Below are 25,545 nucleotides of genomic sequence, written 5' to 3'. Positions count from 1 at the left end.
TGTCCCAGGTAACAATTAACTGATTTTTTGAAGAATACCTCAGTATTAAAAATGAGATTTTTATTATTTATTTAATGTAGGTAACTTTACATGACAGTATCTTAAATGACTTAGAGAATACTTTACAGTAATAAAGTTACTTTTATCACTAAGAGCTACAATTCTGCCCCCCCCCCAAAAAAAAAGCACATCAAAACCCCTTAACAAGATACAATTTCCATGGAGAGACACTGATATGTATTATTACATTTTTAGCCTCCAGCTTTTTGTTGATGATAGCTCCAAATTAACAATCCCATTATTTTACTGGAAATAAGTTACAGTCTTTTCATGGGTCAATGAGCCAGCCTTTTTAATGATAACCATTTTATATGAATTGGCATTCTTTCACTTGTTTGGAATTTTTCCTGATTATGAAGATTTATTATAAACTGATATGAGAAAAATTCTTATGTAGCTTCTTCTCTTGGATGACTAGTTTCCAAGTCTGCTGATCTGAAAATGCTTAAATTTAGCAGGTGCTCTGTAACAGCTATCTTTAAAACAGCAATTTTTTCTTAATTTTACCCGTGTCACAAGGCTCTGATGCTTGCTCTTTCCAAATATAGACTCAAAACAGCTGTTAAGTGTTAATGCATAACTGCCTATTTTCCTGCTTATTTTGATGAAACTATCCTCCTTGCAAGTTAATTTTGTTGCTTGTAATGCTAATAAAAATAATTTTAATATCATTAATCATTGACCATTAATTGACCATTAATTCATGCTTTGATTAAGCACCAATATTCTTCCCATTTTCTATAAAAATCTGTTAGCTACTTAGCAGCACTTTCTCATCTTTTGCTTCATTTTTCTTTTTGCTCTTGGAGATTTGGGACACTACAGAGTATATACCAGAAGGTATATAGTCTGTAGAAGAAGAGTTTCACCATTAAATAGGAGCCAAAGCCTAGGTCATATGCATTATGATAGTGTTTCCAATTAACCTAGTATAATTAGACAATGGACATCACCATCACCCCATAAAGTAAAGGTGAAATGGCACTTAGGTACACTTGGAAAAAGCATTGCCTGAAGGGGCAGTCAGCGATGAAGATTGTGTGAAGTTCTGGACACTGCTAGCTGCAGAGCTGCATCCTTCTCATTACTCTGAGTCAGGGAATCTGCAGCTCTTTGCACATTTCAGATTGATCTGTACACCATAAAGTGCTGTAGGTCTTGTTTACACAATCATGTTTAGAGTGTGGTCATTTTAATTTCTCAAATTTACAACACCATCAAAACGAAATATATTTTTTAGGACAGTTATGTTAAGACCCTCAATAATATTCAATTTTTAGAATGACTGCACACTTTTGCTTAAATGCACTGAGTGCTGGCACATCAATAGCATTGATATTGGAGTAAATCCAAGTTCAAACTGAGGAAAAGTATGACTTTTCAGAAAAATATTAAATCAATCACTGAAAAATCAATCAAATATGGTATCCAGCATTCTCAGTAATTTTTAATTAAATGGAATCCTATTCTATATTTAGTGTTACATGTTGTCATTATTCATCGTTTTTGCTAGCTGGATTAATTCTGCTAAAGCTAAGTAGGATCATTTTATATCATCTGAAAATGTAATCCATTATGTTCTTCTGAAATATATATGTTGTTGCTATATATTTTCTTCTGAGATAGTTTAATAAAGTGAAACTGGATTTTTTTTTTCAGTGAAATTCCTATATCTAATCCAAAATAGGATATGGCATGTTAATTTGGAAAAATTTCAACGTGAATGAGACAGACGGAATCCTATAAAGTGGAAGAGCTAAAGGAACACTTTTTTAAAGTCAGGCCTTTAAAGAAGTCACTAGAAAATAGCATCAAAGGTTTGATCAGCAATGCAAAACTTGGCAGCTGCTGCATAATCATGCGGGTGCCTTGGTCCCTTTTTCATCTTGAAGTTCCCTGTGTGTTGGAATGATCTGTTTCTGAGCATGTCTGGAGCAGCCTGGCTTTGACAGCAATGGACAGATCAGCACTGGAATCCATGAATGAAGGTGTTTACCTCTCAAATGCCATGAGCATTTGCACTGCTGAGCAAGATAAAGAGGCAGACAGACAGACAGATAGGGAGTTACATGTACCTGCTCACCCACACACAGCCATACAATGCACCCCAGAAAGATCACACGTCTTAAGAAATGCCAGATCTTCACTTAGAACACAGCAGGAAATGGAGCACTTCTGCTTACATTATACAATAACCTCACAAGCAGGATAATGAGAGTCAGCCCTGTACTCTCACTAAAGAAATTTAGGCCAAGATCTCTCATGTTCAGGGCTCTAACCACCTTGCAATAGTCTATTTCAGGTAAGAATTTCATCGTCTTAGTCAGATTGAACCAAAAAAATTCATAAGGAATTGCAAAGAAAGCTGAGACAATATGTGTTCCCAAAGGAGCTCTGCATCCTTATGCACTCTTTCATCTGAAACAAAAGGTTCTTTCCTCTGGCTTCTTAATAGTTTCTGTGTCTTGTTTTAGAAACAGGTTTTGTTGCTGGCAAAATCCAGCTGTCACTTAATAATGAATGTGCAGCTTTGCTGTGAACCCTGTTTCCAAAAATCCGTTTCCAGCAAAAGAAGAATTATTACTTGCTTCTCACCATCCTCTTTAATGGAACACCAAGCCTTCCCCTTCCTGATCACCTCATCAATGGTGAATACTGGAGTTTAAACCAGACCAGTAATATATTAAAATAGGTAAGCACAGGCAGGCATCTCCATCACTCATTTTCCTAAAGCCGAAAGAAAAATGCAACATTATATTTACATGAATATAAAAGGAAAAACTGAAGAGTGCAGGAGTGCCTGTAGTAACAGTATCTCTTCCATTGTTGAAAGTATGTCTATAACAGGAACAGTGCTAAATATAGCTATACAGGTTTTCAGCAAAAAATGAAAGCAGTTTTTCACAGTATGTGAATGAAGATACATCGACACAGATGGCTCAGCCTGTTTGCCCACAGACTTTCAAGCTCTAACCCACAGAAGTAATTTCTTGCTTTATGAGGTTTTTTTTTGAACCATTAAGACCATAACCTGTGTACTGCATCACAGCTTTTCCATTTTGCAACTCTACTTTGAAGACTTTGTGTTCTCTGTTCCTCAGCCCGTTTATCCCTGGTGATGCTGCATCAAAGAGCATGATGGTGCTGATTTAGCCACTTCATTTTCAGCAGCTTTCACTGGAAGGATCTTGTAATGCTAAACTTTTGAGATAAGAAAAAGACCTTTTAAACTATTTAAAGCTGTGGTCCATAATTTAGAAGTTAAACATTGTGGAATCTTTCACTCAGAGCTGCCAAAAGGAAGCCAACATCATGACCTCCGTGGTGTGCATCAATTAATTTGCGCTTAGGAGGAGCAGCACAAAAGTGGCAAGCTGTGACTACTGCAGACTACTGCAAAAAGTTAAAAAATGCTTTAATTGGAGTTTTTTCTGCCCTCCCCTCTCCCTTATAAATCAAAGACAATAAAAAGGCAAGAGGTTTATAGATCCTCTCTTTCTTTTTTGCATTTTAATTTTGCTGGCAGCTTGTTTTTCAGTAGCGCCACTAAAGGCCTGTATATTACAACTGCCACAGTAGAGAGGTAGTGTAACTAGTGGCATAAACCATGAAAAACCAGGAGGACAAACAGAACACAGGAAATAGCTGTCCATATCTTTAAATTATACCCAGCTTCTTTGGGTTTGGTTTCTATGGCCATTTTGCTTCTGACATGTTCTACATACTGGGACTTCTAGAGGAATCCTAATCTTTTCATCAAACTCTTGGCCACCCTTCACTGCCATACACTGCCTGCACTCCCTTCTGCCAAATAGCTCCTTTAACAAGAAAATCAGTAAGAACAATTCATTTTCAATTTATTTTCTTTCAATTCCTTTTAATGAAAGCAGCTCAAAGTGAACTGAAAAACTTTAGTACTTGTCAGACTTCTCAGATCACAGCCGCTTTTCTCAGTAATGTAAGTTGAAAAGAAGGAATGAAAGGCTGCACTCAGAACAGGCTCTAGCCTTGGTCTGTTGTCACTTTTCCCTTCTGCTCTATTATAACAGACATGATTTTGAGAGGACCTATACCTGATTTCCTAGAGATTCAAGTGTGTGTAAGATAAAAAGATCCATTCTAAGAAGAAAGGCAACTTTTCTCACAGTAAAGGGAATATAATAACTGTGAAAGGACCTATACACTAATAATAAAATTATTGATAAAAATAGAGTATTTCCTCAGCACTCATTAATTGCCATGGCTTCATTGCTATTGAGTAGTCTAAATAGTACCAGCTATCAATCTACTCCAACATATGCAGCTTCCACAGATGAATGAGAAGGAATTCAGCTAATGTTGTATTTTACCAGGAAAATAGCAAGTTTGAGGCCCCACCATCAAAGCCAGCTGAAAGATTTTGACCAGCTTGAAACAGATAACTTCATACAGTCACATAAGCTTTTGTGCAGTTGGATGTTTTGAATTTTTCATGTGTTAACCCATTATACATTAATTGAAGTACATAGCTCAGGAATCAATTCTCTGCAGCCTGTCTGCACTGAAAGCTGACTTGACTTAGCAGTGAGGCACTTGATTCACCTCAGGCTGCTGGCTTTTACTTGTTGAAATTTACTCAATTTCTTTGAACAGTGTTGGTAGTAAATGTTGAAAAATATCTCACCTGGCTAGAAAGTAGAAGAAAAACAAAAGTTTATTTTTCCCAACATATTATATTTTTCTGACCCAAGAACATTTTAGATACCTGTTATAACCGAGACTCTTCAACTTTAAAGCTGCTGGAAACTGAAGAGCTTAATAAAAAGAAAAGAAAAAAAAAAAAAAGAAAAAAAAAAACCACCACAAAAAAAACCCAAAAATCCATCCCTTAGATGAGCAATTCCTCTAAGAAATGACACAATCATCTAGCATATTGGGTTGGAAGAGACCTTGAAGATCACAGACATAATGGAAAACTGCAACAATTTTTCTGTATTTCTATGCTTAAAGCTGGATTTCCCTGGAGCAGCTTCCTGTGGGAAAACTTACTCTCACCTCAAGAAGAAATTAAACAAATAGACAGTTTTTTTAAAGAAAAAGAATTTTCACTGATACTCAAAGCTCTGACACTAGCTTGATTTCTCACCTCTCATATTCTTAGGGTAAGATATTACAGAATGTGTGTGCACTTCTGATATAACCTTCAACTTTACCATTCAGAGCTAGAGGATGCACTTAGATCATGGTTAGTAATCAAATATCCTGCTCCAAAATATTGCAGTCAGTTGTAAAAAAGAGTATGGCATTCTTTAAGCAGTATATAGGTTTAATTCAGTGGAGTTAGAACTTGTCTCTTTTGGCCAAGTGCTCTTTAGTTCATACCTGCTTTTTCCATAAGTCAATAACTTTATGCAGAAGTTCATCATCTTCTCTTGGTCCTGGATTGGTGATCAAAAAATCTATGTCATGTCCAATATTCTTACCCCTAGAAAGAACAAATAACAAGGACATTTAAAGAGTTAAGTTCCTGTTGAATTTTGCTCTGTTTTCAAAGACAGTATTTTTGCTGTATTATAAAAAAAAATTGCAGAATAAAATGATAGCAATGTTGCTTAAAACATAACCAAAATTGAATCTTTGATTACTATTATTTGGTTTATTAGTTTTCTTTATAAAATAATAATGACAAGTTTTTTTACTCCTCTGTTTTTCAACTAGATACTACAGATCCATTTGAAGATGTTAAATCTCTTTCTTTCTTCCCTTAAGTCCCACAAAAGGAAGATTTTAGTCATCTTTGGATTAAAAAAAAAAATAGCATAATAAAATACAATGTCACATATTACGAATCCAGTGCAAGTAACAGGAGATAAACTTGCCAATCAAACTACCACAGATTTAAATATTCTTCTTTGCTTTTGATGCACATTTTAATGTACAAAATTATGATTATGGACATTTTTATTGTTTCTTTTAACAGCAGATATAAATCCTTTGACTATTTTGCATTTCTTTTAAATATAACAATGCTTTTTACAGAGATGGAGATTGGGTTTTTTTCTGAGGACAGTTCATCCTTAATGTGACTAAAGCTTGTTCATTACATGCACTGAGGATTTCATAATTAAATCCGTGTGCACAAAATTTAATTGCAAATGTTCTTAATGAAAAATTATGTCATAACCTCTTGTTTTTCTCTGTTTAAGTCTAAGCATTCAGTTTGCCTTTCATCTGCTTTCCAAAGGTGTTGAACTGAAATCTTGAAACTAAGACTTAGCTATCATCGGAAAACAAGCAAAAGCATGTTATTGAATGTTTCCCTTCAGAATTATAAAATGTTTGAGAACACATGAGAATTTATCTCACAGTACAATTCATCTGAGCATTGCAGAATCAATACAAGGTTTTAATTTTGGACTTGGTGGTACAACAGGAACTGCACACACATTTACTGAATGCAATCTCTACAGCCTAAGGAGAAATGAGGAGAGGAGAGATTTCTGCAATGAGAATTATTCTCCTTTATGGAATTGGTGGAGAAAGCACCCAAAATCTGGAGTAGTGACTGTTATGTGCAGCACATCTCCAAGTGTTTCTCATGTGTTTATGGGGAAAGTCTGCTCTTGCTGGTGTTTAAAAGGGTATGTGATGTTATAGCTCGGGAGGGTTTCAGTCAACACTGTGTCAAGTATTCAGAGAACTTGTGAACTGCTATTCAAGCAATGAAAACAAAACTGTGAAACCCAAAGAAATATTTTTTTTTTTATTAAATAATTTATTCTCTTAAAATAATGCCTAAAACTGAACCTGGTTTCTTAAACTTGGAAATTTGTAGGAACAGAACTGATAGGCAGACTTGTCAAGTGCCATTTGTGTGACAGGAAATCATCTAACTGATGGATAGTTGAACAGCATTAGCACAAAATTGTAAGGAGATGAAAGTCTGGGGTTTGCATTTGACAAGCAGTCATACTCACTATAATGCGACTATTGTGCTGTGTCTGCAGCAAAGTTGAAATTGCTTAAACAGGTAGAAATTATTTCAAAGAGGTTTCAAACAAAGCATCAGTCTAGGCTTAGAAACTGAACAGCAATTCAAACTCAAGAAGTTAGAAAATATTTAGTATTCCATGTAACACTGAGTTATTTTGTAGGATGCCATTCATTATCTCTAAAATTACAATAATAATGCAAAGCTCTTACATAGCACTTTTTACTAACATGTCTCAAAATATTTTTTCAAAGGGAAGGAATTTACTATTCCTATCTTAGAGATGCAGAGTGGCATAAGAATATTTGCTTTAAATTACTTTTTAAAGAAATCAAAGGAAGAAATTGGAAGCTGATGGAACTGGGAGCTGATTCCTCAACATTTACATTTCTTTCTGTCTGTTCTGACATCGGTGCCATATGTTTCCTCTAGGGACGTATCCTCTGTGCTGGGTCTCATTTAACTCCCACTGTAACAGCAGCATCGAATTATTGTTTGACATCAGTTGAATTTGACCAAATAGAAGTGGCACAGGAATTCTGCCTAATAACTGCAGTCCTGATTAAGTTGCTTCTACAATCTATCTCCAACCAACATGTGTCTTTCAGGAAAAGGAACAGACATTTATATTCCAAATCCCAGGTAGTCTGCATGCCTGTGGATTTGCTTATTAAGCAGTCTGCTGAGACGTTGAAGAGGGGACAGACAATTTCTTACAGTCAGGTATTAAAATAATTCAGAGTTACTGTCAGTCACACTATGAAGAACTACATATTTTCTTTGTATAAACCCCATATAAAGAGAAAAAGCATTCTTTAAACTTGAAGTACTGGAGTGTGACAGTGCCACAACTATTACACAGAATGTAAAATCCTGGATGTTTGACAGAAGAAGAATTCTACCAATTGAAAAATAGTTACAGAATAATTCTTGGCTCTGATACCACAGATTTTCAAAATCTTGTTACAGTGTCCCATCTTCAGATATAAATCACTAGAGTTTTAATAGAATAGAAAAGCAGTGGTCTACAAAGTAGACCAATAAGTACAATCCCCTGAATATTTTGGCTAAAGAGAATTTACTGAATTCAGAATTTAATCACAAGTTTATTATTCCAGTATGTTTTCTCCCCTGACCTTTTTTCAAATCTGAAATCTGGACCTAGAGTAAATGGTTCTATTGACTCAGAAGGACATTAAACTTTCCTACTTACACAATTAGTACACTGACAAGAAATTAGCAGAGTCAGATCTGTGCAAGGTTTTCTGAAACACTGATTTCATGCCGAAGGAGTTTGTTAAATGGAAGAAATTAGTTTGCAACATGGTTGTTTCATTTGCAACATGAAGTGGGTAATAGTTAAAAAAAAGTTAGAAAGTCATTTTGTTTGTGGCAGAAATATTGTCTTCCAAATTACAAGAAAATGCCGCAACATTTATTTTATTTTCTCAGAAACTCTCAATTACATATTCAGACAAAGAGAGGGTCTGACAAATTCTGACTGTAGAGAGCATTAATAGCCTAAGTAGCAGCATAATACTGCACAAGCCCATTGCTAGCATAAATGACCAGCTAAGCTCTGTACACCACATGTAAGCTGTTCTTCAAATCACTTCCAGCTTTATCTCAGGAGTTTCCCTTAATATTCAGCTCAGTTCCAAAACAACATTTAGATTCAACAGTGTCAATGCCATGGTGGTTCACATACGTATAGACTAGGTAGCAAGAAAATAAATGCTCACTGAAGTGCAAAAGCAGCTCAACCGAAGTTAACAATCCAAAAACAGAGAAAGCAGAGACAGCAGAATACCAAATGTAAGTGTTGGCAAGCCTGACTCGCATTGTGCAGCACCCAGTGTCAGCTGAGGGAGAGGGGAAGAGGGAGCATTCAGTCAGAATGAACAAGGGGCTCTCAAACATGCCAAACTCCAGCACCAGCTTCATTTCTTCTCTCAGTGCTGCATCTCCACCCTTAACATGACAAAGACGTAAAATCGATGAGGATGCCTAAGATGCCATTTTATAGTTCATCAAATTAGACAGAAGGCTCAGCTATACTATTTATCACATGAAGCCATACTATGTTTCCCTAAGTTTGGAGTTTTAAGTGTCATAGATCACTCTAATTCCAGAATTAAAACTCGGGAAAGCCTTCCATTGCAGGGCAGGGTAGAAAACAGGAAGAAAAAACTGTAGAGATTGTCAGGGTATTTTACACTAAAACTAATGACAAGCACTGGACAATTTTCAGCATAGTTACTGAAGATAATAACCAAGATTCCTCCACATCTTAACACTGCAAGTATCTATACCCTGATTTCAGTGAATGCCAAGAGTCAGAACCTGCTTTTCAGAAATGAAGTAGCATGCCTGAAGGAATGAGGAAAACAGTAAACCAAGATCTGATCAGGGCTCTGTAGAAGACAGATATGGTTGGACTTCAGATAATTTCTGCTCTCCTGATTGTTATTTGAATTAGATCCTAATTGCCTTAGAAAGCAGTTTGACATTAGTGGTTCCCAGTCAGTGTCAAAATTAATTTTCTTCTTTCTAATGCTACACAGGTGGTAAATTACAAAAAAATCATCTGTGGAGATGAAAAGTGCCAGTGTGGGAAGACACTTGTGCTAAGATTTTATAGCTAGACTGTGAGTTCAAGGCCCAGCCTTTCAGTCACCCTACTGCACTTGGTTTGCACCAGCTGATAAAAATTTTGGGTTGAATATTCCCAGAATTCTAAATCCAAACTGAGAGTTTTTATTCTATATCAAAGAAAATTCTGGAGTTTCTGCCCCTTGAGAGTTAATTGTTCCCTGATTGTACATTACAACGTTCTTCTCTGGTTTAGCTAATATTTGTAAGATGGTTTAATAGCATGCTGAATAATGTCTAAAATAGCAATAATCTAATTAAATCAACTTAAATAAATTCTGCCACTAGCAAAGACAATTAAAATTAAAACTGATATAATGATATATTTAACTGAAAAGATACCATATAGTTATGAGAACTACCGTGATTCATTTCGAGGGAATTTGTGGGTAAAAAAAAATAAATTGCTGTCATAGCTTTGTCTGCAGAATTACTTTTCCCACTAAATTAAGAATAGAATTTAGATTATACTGTCTCTGAAATAAAAATATAATAAAAACTGAGAACTGTTCCCCTGGGCAGCTATAAATCCAGCTTCTACAAAGGTTTGAATTGCCAAAGGTAGCATACAGCAGCTTTATCACCCAGCCAAGTAATTCGACATAAACCCAGCAGAAATATGTAAGTATTTGGCAAAGATTCACAGGTATCTTCTCTGGAAAAAGTGCTTGAGGATGGACACTTCATTAAAATGCTATTTTTCTTACCCAGTGTAACAGTAATTCTAATTCACTGGAGGCAGAACCCATTTTCCATAGCTGTGGAACTTATTTATTTTTGAAGTTAATCCAACTCTGCAATGAAGCAGCATTGGGAAAAATCCTTTCCCTTTAGGATTAGAAACCTTACTAGACAGCATACGGGAATACAGTTTACTAGAGGATACACAAAACAAGTATTTTTGTTTCTCATTTATTCAGCAGGATATTGCTGGTATTGTGCATCAGTAGCTTCTCTTCAAGAAATCTTTTAGGGAAAGACCTAAAAATGCAGAGAGGTAATTACTTAAAAGATCTTCTTGTATCAAGTCAGGAGAAAGGAGCATTACCTGCTGCAGCAGAAAGGACCACATCACTGGTTATTTCTACAAGTTTTGTTCTCAGGGTAAAAATCACTGAAGTGAAGGGAACCAGTGAAAAACCTGTGCAACAGCACTTAAACTTACTTGAAATGTAATTTCACCCTCAGTGACTACGTTGCCTCAAAAAAAGGTAGTAATGCATGGCACTCACCTCGTCTCATTAAATGCACATTCAAAGACCAAAGTATGTCATGCTATGCTTGACTGTATCTTCTATGACCCAAAAGAAACTTAGACATTTCTCAGAGTACAAGACACTTGGGTACTCCTCTTCATGTCATGATGATTTTGTTTTAACAGGTATTTAATTTAATGCAATGAAAGGAAAAATCAGAAAATAGTTATTCAGCTGAGGAATTTAAATGGCCAGTGTAGCTAAACTTAGAACCATTCACTGATCTTAGAAATCTCTCTTAGATTATTTGCATTTAAATTATTTAATTATTTAAATTATTTAATATGTTAAACATATTCTGTGCAAAACCCTGAAAATATTTCTCTGCCTTGTAAAAATAATGAATGGTGAATTATATATTGGGTGTTATATAGTGGTGTGTTTATATTGTTTTATATATTGGTATGTTTATATATTGCCTTCTGTATACCTTTAGCCAAATGGTTATTTCAAAGCATATTTGGCTTAAAATAAGACTGTGTGAGGTTTCTCTTATATACTAGCATCTAAGAAAACTATAGTCATGGAACAACATGAATATCTGCCTGGAACTCAAAATTTGAAGAACTGAAAAAAAAAAATCTATCGCAAACAAAAATATTAAAAACAATGTGATACACCTATTTCTGTAAGTATTACCTTGAGGAGGGCCATCTGCTATTCACATGCTGAAACTACTTCTCTCCAACCTTAACTTCAGATTTGTTAGAAACAGAAAAGTAATTTCTGTGAAAAACAGTTCCAAAATTATTTTTCAATCAAATTTACTGTACACTATTAAAATAATTTATGGAGCTGTCTTCAAGCAGTCTGGTTTCTACTAAGACAACAAAACAGGATAATGGTCAGTGTAAGAATTTAGTCAGCTACTTGTTATTTAGAAAGTATGACGCTCTCTCCAGTGATTGTAAATGTAACAGCCTGGGTGGTGCTGGTGTGCTCTGGCTGTCACAGAGTGGGTCAGGTTGGAAGGGACCCCAGTGGATCGTCTGGGCCAGCCTCCCTGCTCAAGAAGGGTCATCCCAGAGCACCTTGCACAGAATTGCACCCAGACTGCTCTTGAATATCTCCTGTGAGTGAGACTCCACAGCCTCTCTGGGCAATCTGTTCCAGTGCACAGTCACTCACACAGTAAAAAGTTCTTCCTCAATGGGAAGAACATACTTGTCTTCCATCCATGACACTGATGCCTGAATGTGGCTGTCACCAATTACACCCTGATGCTGAATATTTATCACTTTTGGCTTGCACACAAGATGACTTTTTTGTTGCTAACAGCTTTAGCCTCTCTAAATCCTCTATTTGCACTATTCCACCAAGCAAAACAAAACTATGCTTAAGCTTTGAATCACTGCAAGTGCTGTCTCAATTTCATATAAATAGCACAACTGTACCTGGAAGCTGGCCATGTAATTTCAAGCTTTAAAGCTTATGAAATGTACCATACCAATCTGTCACAGTTTTATTTAAAGTCATGAAATACATTGCTGAAGTTTTGCTTTTGCTGTCTTGGCAAATCCTTTAAATTACACTTAATTTCAATCAAGCATTTCAAATGACATCATAGAAACTTCCTGCATAAACAGATTTTGCCCGGTGCCAATCAATGACAAAACAAAACCACTTTAACAGTGCTTGAAAGAGACATACAGTCCAATAAGTATTGATGTGGATTTGGGATCTCATATATTCAGCTGAAATGTGAGGTATGCAGATGAATTTAGCCTTAAAACATCCACACAGTTTTGCACATGTCAACTCTTCTGTCAGCACATTCTATGGAAACAAGCTTTCTCACTCTTAAGAAACAACCTGTAAGACAGTGGTACAGCATCCTTAGTTACCAGTAATTTTACAGATTTTAATTATTCTAAAATCGGCAGGAAAAAATAATGTATTCCAATATGTAATAAGGACTGAGGAATCAGACCTGATTGGAGAGAAGATATGTTTTTATTATTTATAAGAGGAAGCATCTCAGACTAGACCTGTGCAGATATCCTGAAGTACCTAGTTTCTTTTGACCTAATTAAAATACTTAAAGACAGCTTTAGAATTATGCAAACTGGGAGACAAGGAAATTCAACTACCTCCAATTGTGAAGAATACAAATAAGAGATCAGTGCACTCAGATGTTAGATATTTAGGTGAATTATCAGAGGGTATGATGTACTTAGGGGAAAAAAAAACCCAAACAAAACAAACAAAAAACCCCAACCAAATAAACAAAATAACCACTAAGAAAGGAAGGTAAAGAAAATTACCTCTACCTCTATCCAAAAATAAATTAATAAGTGAGGATGAAAAAGAAGGTTAAGGTTTTTAGGACTTCTGTCTTTGGAGGCTATTGGTGACTGGCATTTTCCAGGACAGACTCCCACAAACTGGGAGAGCACTGAATCCTTCCAGATCTGGATTATCCCTTATGTACAGCTATTAATTTTTTCAAGATCAATTCAGCTGCATTGTCCACATTCTGCTGATGTTCTGCCAGAGAAGAAATTTGGCCAGAGCTGGCTATAGATTATAGATGTACTCCAAATACCTAAAGGTACGATGGAATGATTGCAATGCATTGACATTTGAGATTTAAAAGTCAGAAAGCTTTCCAGTTTTTTGCTTCTATCTCAGCTGGTGCGAACCAAAACCTCAGCTGAGACACATATTGCTAAAACAGTAACCTAGGGATCTCTTCAACTTCATTGATAATGCAGCAGAAAAAATAGAGAGGTCAGCTGCATTCAAATTATTTACTGAAATAAGTAAGCAAAAGTCTGCATTTTTAATTATGAAAGGTGTATGTTTTCTTTCGCAATCAGTAAAAAAATTAATTTTGCAATTAAAGTGGTTTCCATTTACTAGTTTTGATTTAATTTTTTTTGTCCAAGACAAAAATTGCTTGGTTCAGAATTACATTTCTATTTTACGTACCCAGAATGTCATAAATATATATACAATTATATTTAAGATACAGTATTTTATTTTAAAGAAGAAGGTAAAAGTTATTTTTCTATAGTGATACTTTAACAAAATTAACAATCAGCTTTATAGCAACAATTTGTCCTGAAGCTTTCTGGCAAAAGATTGAAAACATGAATTCAAAGCCCATCCATTTTAATTCTCTCTAACTAATTCACTTGAGTGTTTCAAAAGGCTTATTCCTTTAACATATCTCTTTGTCACAGAAACTTTCATCAAAAAGATCTTTTTCATGCGTGTCTTCTTTGGCATTTCTAAGAATCAAAATATTCTCTTAAACAATTTAAAAGACATTGTGAGGAAGGAAACATGTTTTTTCAGAATGCCTGAATGATATTAAATGTTCAGCCTGGGTTTCACTTACTTGGCAGTGATGGGACAATCCGTAGAATCAACCTACCATAAAAATAAAGGTTTCTATTTGCTTCCTGCTCAGCTGTACTGGAAGTTATATAAACATGACAGGTTTTCTATTAAAATTCCTTGAACTGAGAAATAGATTGCTTGCATCCACATTGGGGGGGGGGAGGGGGGGAGAAAGAGGACAACCAGAAATAAGACATCTCTCAGAAACTCTAACATGAAATAGGATTAACACTTCTGTTTGAGCTGATGGTGTAACGGCCAAAGAGTGTAGGTAATTGTTCAAGCATCTTCTCATGACAAAGACATGAGAGGCCAAATTTTGAATTCTGGCATTTTGGGGCAATATGTGTAATTCTACTTTAGTTGTGATTACTATCAGGTATTTTATCAATCTATTCCATCAAAGGAGATATAATACAATTTAAACATTTGTGTAGTGCCAGCAGACAGCTGCAACATGGTGATTTTGAGTCTAGCCTTTCTAACAAGTTTTACTTAAGTACTTCTGAAAAAAATATGCACAGTTTAAACTTCAAGCACATGTAAAATCTGGTTAGATTTAAGAAAATTGCTCTCTCAAATTTTTAGAGTGAACTGTGGAATCTTTCCAGGACTGAACTCACATACGTTTTCAATAACTGCGCTTGCAGTAGTAGTTACCCCTACTGCAAGTAAGGTAGGTAAGGAATTTTACAGAAGCATAATGCAGAGAAAATGAGATTGTTCCCTTTCAATACTAATTTGGATTGTGTCATCTACTAATTTGGTCTAAGGGAAGAGGACTTTACCCCTAATCTATACACTCAGAACACTAGCCTTTTACAGAGAAAGAAACTGAAATTCAAGTCTTGTCTGCTTGGTTTACATGAGTGGTTTGCCAACGGCTGTGTGGTATGAATGTACTCTGTTTGCCAGCAGTTCCCTGAAGCTGAAATAGTTACACCCTTCGGGCCAAATCAGGTTATTCCATTTGAGAAAACCATTTAAAATATACTATCAAAGGAACACTGCATCTCCACAGAGAAATGCTGCCAATATAGTCTACAAGTATAGGCATACCAGAAAAGCCTTTTAAAGTGTGGACAAGCCTGTCATTAAATTTAACTTCTAACTTGAGTAAATCCCTCCATTGTAAAATCTTGTTACCGTCTTTTACAAAATTTCCTTTCTCTGCTCCAAGATGTGATTCTCCATCACATCCATAAGGAGCTCATGAAGATGACTTAGTCGATTTAATTCTAGATTGAAAACTTCTCTGATTATTATTAACCAACTTCCTTAATTCCCAAACCATAGCAAGGAAATACTCTGTTAGAGAATGTAGCTTTTTAGGGTTCTCTCTGTGCCCTTCTTCCTGATTCAGATATCATAAAGCTCTAGCCATATATTTTCAGAGAGTCTTTCAAAGACCCAGTCATGTCATATTTCTTGTATTCTTGTCCTGGCTTCCTGACAATCCTGACTTTTTCAACCTGCACTATTTTGTGACCGCAGGTAATGAGACATTTCAAGGGTCTCTTCGCTATAGGTACATATTTTAATATTCAGGTGAAAGGTGAAGATGCATTCCCTGGGTCACCATTTCTAGCCAGTTCAATTTCTCAAACATTCAGTTGAAAGTGAATGTTTGTGATGATTCCACTGAAATCAACGTCCAAGCTCCTGCTGACCTTTCAGTGAGAACAGACGGATGAGTTGTTCACATTTCATTTATAAGGTAAGAATGGTGAGGGTCAAATCTACATTGGCTAAATATGGATGTAGTACCATTTATTGTAGCAATAGCTATGCATACCACAACAGCATCAAGACATTTCATAAATGAAAGAAGGATATTATATAGATATCATATCCAATGGTGATGCTATCACAAAGGTAAAAAATTAGGTGCAGCTGGATACATTAATCACTGCAACAGGACCAATTAATCAGGTGTGTTTCTTGGGTTTATCCACGAGACCTGTATCTAGCTGTAAGCTACCCCAAGATAAAAGGAAAACATTCTGCCATCCTTGATCAGTAGCACAAGATAAAGCATGTAAGGTAATTACTTTATGAACTAGCATGAGTTTATAAGCATGTATATGAGAAGAAGCAATCCACAAAGCTTTAATGGATTTGGGTTTTTTGCTCTCCAAGATAGGCCGTAGTGGTATGAAAGAGCAGCTATCACAGCAGATGATTATAGCCATGTCTATCATATTAGGGTGTGCTGCTATTTAATGGTGATTTTCCATTCTTCAAAAAGATTTCCTGAAACTTTTCCATCTGCCTCTCCACTGTAGAGCAACAATCCATAATATATTCCACCATTTCCAAACAGAAAGCAAGGAAAAAGGCTGTTTCTACTATATCTTTTAATTCTTGTCTTTCATACATGACTTATTGTAAACCTTTTTCGTCTTTTCCTGTTATCTGACATGTAGAAAATATCCTGACTCATACTGTAACAAAAAAAAAAAAAATTAACCAGCAGCTACCTCCTTGTTTTCATATCACCACACCACTAGCAAGATCACATCACACTTAATTAAAATGTTGTGGCTACTCTTGCTCACAGGGATCTGCAAAATGTATCCCCTAGTTGGAAGGTCACCGATGTTTGCAGCTTTTCTCACAATTATCTGACAGGAAAACATCATTCTTATCTTGTGCTGTCAAGAATCTTTACAGCAACTAACCAGTCTACAATAAACTTGGACTCCTGCTAAAGAGTCTATCAGCAATAAGTAAATTCTGCTATAAATGTCCTGTTTTAAAGCCAGGTACCATGGAAAAAATTACAAAGTATAATGTATAGCATAAGTAAAACTGATTTTTGATCTCTTGACTCCAAACATGAGGCATTTGCTTCTGCAGTCTCTGAACCATGTGACATCTGGGCCTGAAGAACCTCTTTTTCACATGGTGAACCACAGAACACTATTGTTTGTCTAGTAACTGTTCACTAAGACAATACAAAATTTTCAGAACAGCTTCATCTCTGACACAGATGCCCTGAGACACTTGTGAGTAAAGCATATTAATAGTAAGAAATACACTCAAAACATTGAGGCATCAGAAACTTCTCAGAGAAAACAACCTGCATCCAAGAAAGACTGCACACAAACCAAAATGTATTAAATAATTTCTGTTTCTGCCCTGAATCACTTAGTCAAAGGCACTGCAGTTCATAGGTAAGAGATGCTTAAGTATCATTGTGTGCAACAAAACAAGAAATTGACATTCGTTTCCAGGTGCACCTAGATATGTCCAGCAGAAAGCTGGCTAAGCATAATTAGCACTATTCTGTCTGTCTTAGCACATTAATTAAGCTTCTTAATCATAGCCAAGCCCTATCTGTGGCCTATTAAGGCTGCCTTGCAGCTGACTCTACTGCTTAGTCTTAGACTGCTGCCAGAGTTTTGTTTCAACTACCCTTTTTGCAGGGTTCTGATGATTTTCCTTTAGAAAGAATGTCACTTTCTTCTGCATGTCTCAGTGTTACAAAGACAATTGTTCTGTCTCTCTTCATTCCATTTCCACCTTGAGTGGCCTCTATTTTGTAAGATATCCTCTTCTTAGCAGGTGAACCCCAATGAAATTATTTTATAGATAACATGTAAGAAAAAGAACTATCAAACTAGGCATCTCCATCTCATCAAAGCCATGTATAGCTTTGATTTGACCTCTTGTGCTCTATGTTTCTCTTTTATCTTACTACTTTATTTGAAAATTCCTCTTTTTTTTTTTTAATTTTGCTACTTCATCTTTGCCTTTCTTTTTCCCTTAGTATATTCTACTATCTTAATAGTCCTCCTTTTAACTAATGCTCTGTAACTCTTAGAAGATTCTATACTTACCAGTTTTATGTACTGTCATGCATATATTTTATTTTAGAGCTATTTATTTGTGAGACAACTTGTAAGATAGTGCTCATCCATATATGGAAAATACTTAACAAGTAGTATATTTAAAATATTATAATTGAACATGCTTCTTGGCCTAAGTATTAAAATTGATCCATTTAAATTCACTGGCCGAGCATTTCAGAAATCAATGCAGGGTATTAGCCAAATTCATGTCAAATGTCTATAAGAGGTTCTCCAGTTATTGTGACTCTTCAGAGAAGTATTTCAAAATATGATGCTCCCCATAATATCCATGTCAAAGGCAAAAAAACGCAAACATTTTTTAAAAACCCCTCACTAATGACTTGAAACACTTGGTTTTGCTACAAATTCTGAGTGATAATTATAGTTGATTGTTTATTCTCTCTTTAATCACTCAATCTATTATTCATAGTGAGGATTTAGTAGAGCTGGCCAAGAAAATGAGAAAAAGCAAAAGGATTTAGGTGGACAGTTGAAAATAAATGAGACAGAAATGTTTTAATACAAGTTGTCAGTTCAATTTGTTGTCTAAAACCTCAATCAAAATATTTCAGTGATCTTGCAAAGGCATTGTGATGCTTCAAAGAGGTTTCTGTGCCTCTGTCTCTTCCAGATGCATATACCCTTGTCTTTAGATGAAATGACACCTCATCAATATGAAATTTGTATAGCTGAGGTTAATCATGAGAGAGAAATTCTAACTAGAAAATTCATTTTGCAAAAGAAAAAAAAAACCTACTTGAATTATTGCCTCTACCAGTAAAATAATTACATTTCTGCACAGTTCTTCATTGCGAATTGAAAATTTTCACAGAAAACAAACAATAGTTATAAATATGTTTGTAGTAACATTACAGGTAATCCTAAACATACATGTATGATTCATAACATTGTTGGTATGTTTTGGCCTGAAATACCTCTTCCCAAACAGTACTATACAAATTCTCCTATCCCCTAGAACTAAAAAGAAAATCCAAACCAAACAAACAACAAACCAAACATCACTAAAAAGTGATTAAGATAAAATTCCAAAAAGAATGAATCAAATCTTCACAGAATTTAGACTGTCTAATGCATTATGAAGCATACAATAAAATTCAAAACTTAGAGGAAATTACTTATTCATATTCTCCCTTTATCATGCTCCCTATGCAATATGCCTAATATCAGTAGCACAAGAAAGAACAAGTCTGGCAAACTGCTTGAGCCCGGTCTAATGCACTTTAAATTCATTGCAGCACAAATAACATGACTCTACTACAGAAAGTCCTACATCATTGATCTTGCATGAGTATTCATCATAAAGAACTGCTTGTCCTTCTTTCTACAGAGTTTGAAAAGAAACTCTTTCCATCTATGAATACATCTCTGGACATGTTGATGTTAGGTACCAATTATTTGTACAGCTTCTCCTTTAATCATAAGAGCTTTTATTCCCCCATGACATATATTGATCTATTCCCAAACTACCAGAACGTTCAAAGAGCAGCAGTTCAACCCTAATGCAGGAAGCAGGTTTTCCAGCTTATTAAATTATACTGATAAATCAATTTAACTACATATTCTGTATCATGCAATCTGCCTCCCTGCCTCAGCCCCAGATTATGTGTTATAGTCATAGCTGGTGCAGACTTGATGTGCCTTTTTTTAATGACGTGGTGTCCTATTCAGACTGTCTCAGCAACAGTGTGTCCTGTGCAAAAGACCTTTGCTGAATTTATTTAATACATGTTTTATGTTTGCTGAAAATTGTGTACTTGTATATTGGAAGAATTGTGTTCAAGAAAGGGCAAGCACTTCCCCTTCTAAAACACCAAAGGAGTGTTTTTAAGATAAGTCATACCAGAACTTAGCAATTACATGTTTAATTTCCATAATGCAAATAGTAACCACCACTGCATATTCTAATTGTTCTAAAATTATGAATGAATACTTTTCAGTTAATCTAGCAAAATAAAAAGCACAACAATTTTTATTGCTAATCTTTTAAAGTGGGATGGTCAGTAGAATATGCATCATTAAGTACATTTCATTGATATAGGAGGACTATAAATAATTGTATCATACTCCTTTTATAACTTTTCAAAACATTCACTTCAGCAAAACTTGACCAAAAAATTGTGTAAATAATGCAAAATCTGTTTTACATTTTTGGAATGCTAATGGTATATTATCTTAAGGAGTGGCACTGCAGAAGCCACTGCAGTTGGGAGCTGGGAGTACTGTAATTTGTACTGACAGCTGTCACTGCTCCTTTCCACTTAGGTGGGTCTAATGAGCCAGCCGTCATGAGAGATTGGTGTTTGTTTCAGAGCTGGGACTTCACATCAGGAGAAAGCAAGTTAGCTGTTAGTTATAATCTGACACTCGCACAAGCTACCAAAATGGCAAAACTGAACTCAGTGCTGAAATCTACTCCAGCTAATGACAGCCCCATTCGCTTGCATTTTGATGAGCAAAGCCCCTGACAGGAGCCACAGCCAGTGCGAGTCCCTCAGCCCAGCTCCCTGCACAGCAGATCCCCCGATGGCTTCTCTTGGGTCCCACGCTGAGCAGCAAAGCCCCTTTCCCCATGCCTGCACTCATACACAGGGCATGTTTTATCACAGTGAGTCATCTCTGTTACATACTGAAGGTTTCGAGACACTGTCATCCAAAAATGAGAACTAACATCAAACAGAATTATGGAAACATCAAAGATGCTTTTGAAAAAAACGTGGTAGATTTCTTACCATTTCTATCACTTTTTGTCTATGTAAAATGCATAATATGTTGTAAACATTAAATCCATGAAAATATTAAATTAAAACATTTTACATTAGTACAGACTGAATCAATTTTAAAACATTGGACATCTACTGTTTAGGTATTAGATTATTTGTAAGATGTCAGAATAAATTTCTGAGGGGAATGTGCATTGTTAACTGACTATTCTTCACACCATTTCATAAAATGCTTTTAACGTGTGACTTCTTGTCAAAAAATTTTCATCACTTCTCAGTCATGCATCTTTCTTAAAGTCTTAAATAGATCTTCTTGAGTTCCTCTTCCTTAATTTCCATTTACTGACAAAACAAAGATGCGAATTTTTTGTCTCATCCCTGCACATTATAACTAGCATTGCACAAAAAAAAAGGTTCTTCTTTTGACATTGCATCTCTATAAAAGGATTAAATGAGCTGTGAATATCAGCATTTAACCAATATAAAAAGAGATCTTTATTTATTTAGAATGTATCAGATCTGCTTCATCTAAAAGTCTAATTGAAAAGGCTATTCAGGTCAGCTGTGATATTAGAAGACAACTGAATCACATTTAATGCTGCTTAAAGGATTTGAATGGGCTGAAAGAAAATTTAAACCATGGCCATTAAAATTTAATTTGACTTAGTGAAGCCATTAACATTTTGGTTTTATGCAGTAGCAAGCATTCCAAAAACATTTCCATGTAGTTTAGAAACCTAGAAGTGCCAAATGGCTGACCCTTACATAGAAAAAATGATTGAAAATGACCTTACAGGGCAAATAAGGAAAAAAAAGCAAAAGAAGAAAAATTGTTCAAATACCATTATTAGCTGTCATTCTGTTCTTCCTTCAGATATAAACTCTCTTCTATTCTAGTAATTGCTCACTTTGTTTTTCATTTAACATTCAATTCACTTGCTTATCAAATGAACATGACACAAAGATGTGGAAAAAAATAATCTGTTTTTTAGACAATGCCCTCTCTTGCTTCTAGTAGTGTACCTGCAATATGCTGCTTTGTCACCACAAGTTTGCCTTTGCGGTTTGAAAATGCCACTTCAATATTCCTTATACACTGTTATGACAAATATTGTTATAGCATAACAATATTTGTATAAAGCGTCCATCAATGCAGTAACTTTAAAAACTTTCATCAGTTTCAAATTAAAAATTTGTCTAGATTAAAATGGCAACAAATCTGATCATGTATCTTAACTAAAATTTCAGACTGATTGCCAGACAAGAAAATAGAAACACCTAGTTTTGGTTTTCATTTTTTCCAATTAAGCTTATAAAGAAAAGAAAATAAAACACCAATACAAGAGACTTTGTTTAATAGTCCCAAAGTAATACTGTCTGAGATTTCATGTATTGCTTTATAACATTACTTGTATTGCTCTGGATTACTTACTAGCTGTCACCATCAGACTTGACAGAAAACACTAAACGCTGTAAAGGCTCTTACAAAGGCATTCCAGAGGTAGAGGGGGATCACAGAAACTGTAAGACTAAGGCAGGGAGTTTTTTACATAGAGTGTAAAACTTCTGGTTTTCCAGAAATCAGCCACCTCCATTTCCAGCTCCATGCTTGACCCATCAGTTGAACTAGCTTTAGAGGTAGGAAAGGTGCATAGCTAAACAGCATCTTTCTAGTGAGCTAAAGTCTGTGAAAGCATGAAAGGGTCAAGGAGTGTAGGACATGTAAAAGCTTTGAATTAAAAAGTTTTTGAAAAACTTTCAAAGTATATGCTCTGCTGTGTGTGTGCTCAATTTTATTAAGTTTCATGGGTTCTTACAAAGTTCTTTTTGTCTATCGCTCCCAAATACCTTATTCATCAGTTTCTACTTCATGATTCATTGTGGCTAATAATAGATTAAATGACTGGGAAAATAATCAAAGCTCTAATGACAAAAGGAAGTATCTGAATTACTCCAATAGATTATCTTTTAAATTGACTTGGCTAGCCATTAATTTGACTTAATTTTTAATGGATTACAGAAAACTAAAAGCAGAAACTTGTGATGATCCCTGTTCTTTCACAGTTGCAGTGCTTCTACCTCCTGCCTGAGAATATTTTTACTTGCAGCATATCAATACCTCAAGTTCAAACATTTCTAATCTTTTGGAAAGGTAAAGCTGTTTTACTAAGCTTTAAAACCAGCCAGATCAGATTAGAACATCTCCAGGTTAAAACTCTCATCCAAAATTGGCTACAGTTTATCAGAAGAAAAACTGTGCCCATGAATGACAGCCAAGCAGTCTCTCCAGTCTGTTGCTGGAATAATTGCTAGATTATTTAAGCAGATCCTGGAATAATTGCTAGATTATTCCAGGATCTTCTTAAATTTGAGTGTGTGCAAACTACCATATCACCTTGAATGTTCAGGAAGCAGTTTGCCTCATAGCTCCATTATAGCAGATTTCTCCCTGGAAAAAAAATTAAATACCAGCATTTTAAAAAAATCTACTTCTTTTAACAGCAGTAGAAAAAAATGAGCAGAAATTACAGTATTTGGACTTGAGTACCTGGATACAGTTTATATCTTCTCTTACCACAGTTTGTGTTTCAGAATAAAAAGAAAAAAGCAGAGAAATAACTGTACCTAAGAACAGTGTAAATGCAAAGGTACATTGTAACATCAAAGTATAAGTAGAAGAAGCAATCTCTGCTTAGGAGTTTGCCTAAAAACATAATGCAAGAATGTTTTGCAAAATTAATTCTATTAATTTAGCAAGTAAATCCTATTTTAGTCCTAGATCTGCAGAAAAAGAAAATAATTTGTATAACAGCACTTCAAATACATTTACGCTGAGAACATAAAAAAAAAATCTGGTGTTATGTCGGGAATTCTAACCTCATTGCAGAACATCTACAGCCTCCAAAAGAATACTCTTATTAGGAATATGCAGTATCAAAAGGTCAAATAGAGCTTTTTATCAGGATCAGAACTTGTGATCAGATATTCTGTGATTTATCAAAAACTTCAGCCAGAAACCACACAACAAGCTCAATTAAATAAACCACAAAGTCTTGTGTATATTCCAAAGCTTGGAAAGCATAATATTCTTCAGACATTCAATCTCACAGTTCTCCTTTATGAACACGTGCCAGCACAGTTAGATAAATGTGATTCCACACGCCATATAGAAGTCTTACTTCTGAAACGAAGGTGCCACAATAACCTTGGTTATTTATCACTGCACGAACCTGTAAAACACTCTCAAAGTGTTTCTTTGTCTCAGCTATTTCATCTGATCTCCAAGGTTCAAAGAAGAAATATCTTTAAATTATTTTCTTGGTACAGAAGAGAAGAGAGCAGAATCCTGTCCCGTGTCATTACTTTATGCATTCCTTTGCCTTGTAGGAAATGTCACTGCACACAGGAAAGAATTTTTTGCATTGTAATATACAAAAGTATGGCAGTGGTGCCTGACAAACACAGTCACCCTGTCCTTTGCTCTCTTCATTGTTTTTCTATTAATAATTCTTATCTACAAATGTTACAGCGTATCAAATCCTCATTTCTAAAAGATAATATAAAATTCCAGCAAAGAGATAGTGATCTACACACAGGTTCATGTTAGGACAGAATTAATAATAAGAGAGACTGGGAATAAAACTTCCCTGAAGACTGATACAGCATGGAAAAATTAACCTCCCATGAAGATTAAAAAAAGACAAGATACTGTAGTTATTCTTCATGATGCAATGCCCAAGATGCTTGAACAGCTTCTTAAGAACTGCAATATGAAAAATTACCCAAAACAATGCCTATCCTTAGTCTGCTTCACTTTCTCTAAAGGCTAAGGTAAGAGAAGCCAACAAGAGTGTGTCTAAGTAAAAATATTTGAGAAAGTGAGAAGTGGTATCATAACACTAAGAGGATCTCTAAATAATTTTCAAAAAAATAACTACCTGTGGGTGATATGGCAACCACAGTCTCACATCATAGAAAAACAACTCTACTGCTGCAGAGCTAACCAATATTGTGTTACATGCAGCACAATAAAACTGAACTCTAATTTGTAAATAATTTGTGAACCATATGGACAAGGCACACAGAAAACCACTCATAAAATGCAGTTCATATAAAATATTATTACTGTATGTAATTCTTATTCCAGATCCTTTTCTGAATTTCTCCAGCCAAATTTGGAGGCTGTGGGTATATATATTGACATATGAGTATCCAGAAAAGAGACTGAAACCATAAACTCATATAGGATATAGTATTTCCTCCAAGTATTTCTGCTCATATGAAACATTCAATTTAGTTCACATCATGGGGCAAAACCAAGTATCAGCAGCTAAATCAAGTTAGCTAAAACCCAGGATCTTACAGAATATCATAATGTTCCAGTGCATGGCAACCTTTTCTTGAAATTGCTCTGAAGCCACATATTAATATGGAACTACAGGGAAAAAGAGAAAACCCCTTCATTTTCACTGTCATGAAACTTACAGTGAAGTTATTTTTCTACTTGTCATTACTAATGACCCTACAACAATGCTAATATTACTATTAATGGCATTAACATACTGCTAACAGGAATAAAATATTCTGTAACATGCTATAATATCCACAAAATGAGATAATGCCATTACTACAGAAATGTCCTTAATTCTCTTCGTGGAATAAAATTA

At 35.2% G+C, this 25,545-nt stretch overlaps 1 protein-coding gene across 5 annotated transcripts in view; it reads right to left on the bottom strand.

Annotated features, from left to right (window-relative positions):
• Window positions 1-25,545, bottom strand: part of DNTT (DNA nucleotidylexotransferase) — a 146,502-nt gene that overhangs the window by 26,322 nt on the left and 94,635 nt on the right. For all 5 annotated transcript variants that reach the window (XM_072931136.1, XM_072931138.1, XM_072931135.1 and 2 more), the window contains one exon: window positions 5,422-5,524. In XM_072931136.1, the coding sequence (XP_072787237.1) occupies window positions 5,422-5,524 (103 nt within the window). The remainder of the gene's footprint in view (window positions 1-5,421; window positions 5,525-25,545) is intronic.

This window comes from Taeniopygia guttata, chromosome 6 (assembly GCF_048771995.1).
Source record: "Taeniopygia guttata chromosome 6, bTaeGut7.mat, whole genome shotgun sequence".
Taxonomy (NCBI): domain Eukaryota; kingdom Metazoa; phylum Chordata; class Aves; order Passeriformes; family Estrildidae; genus Taeniopygia; species Taeniopygia guttata.
This window is presented reverse-complemented; position numbering and strand designations above follow the sequence as displayed.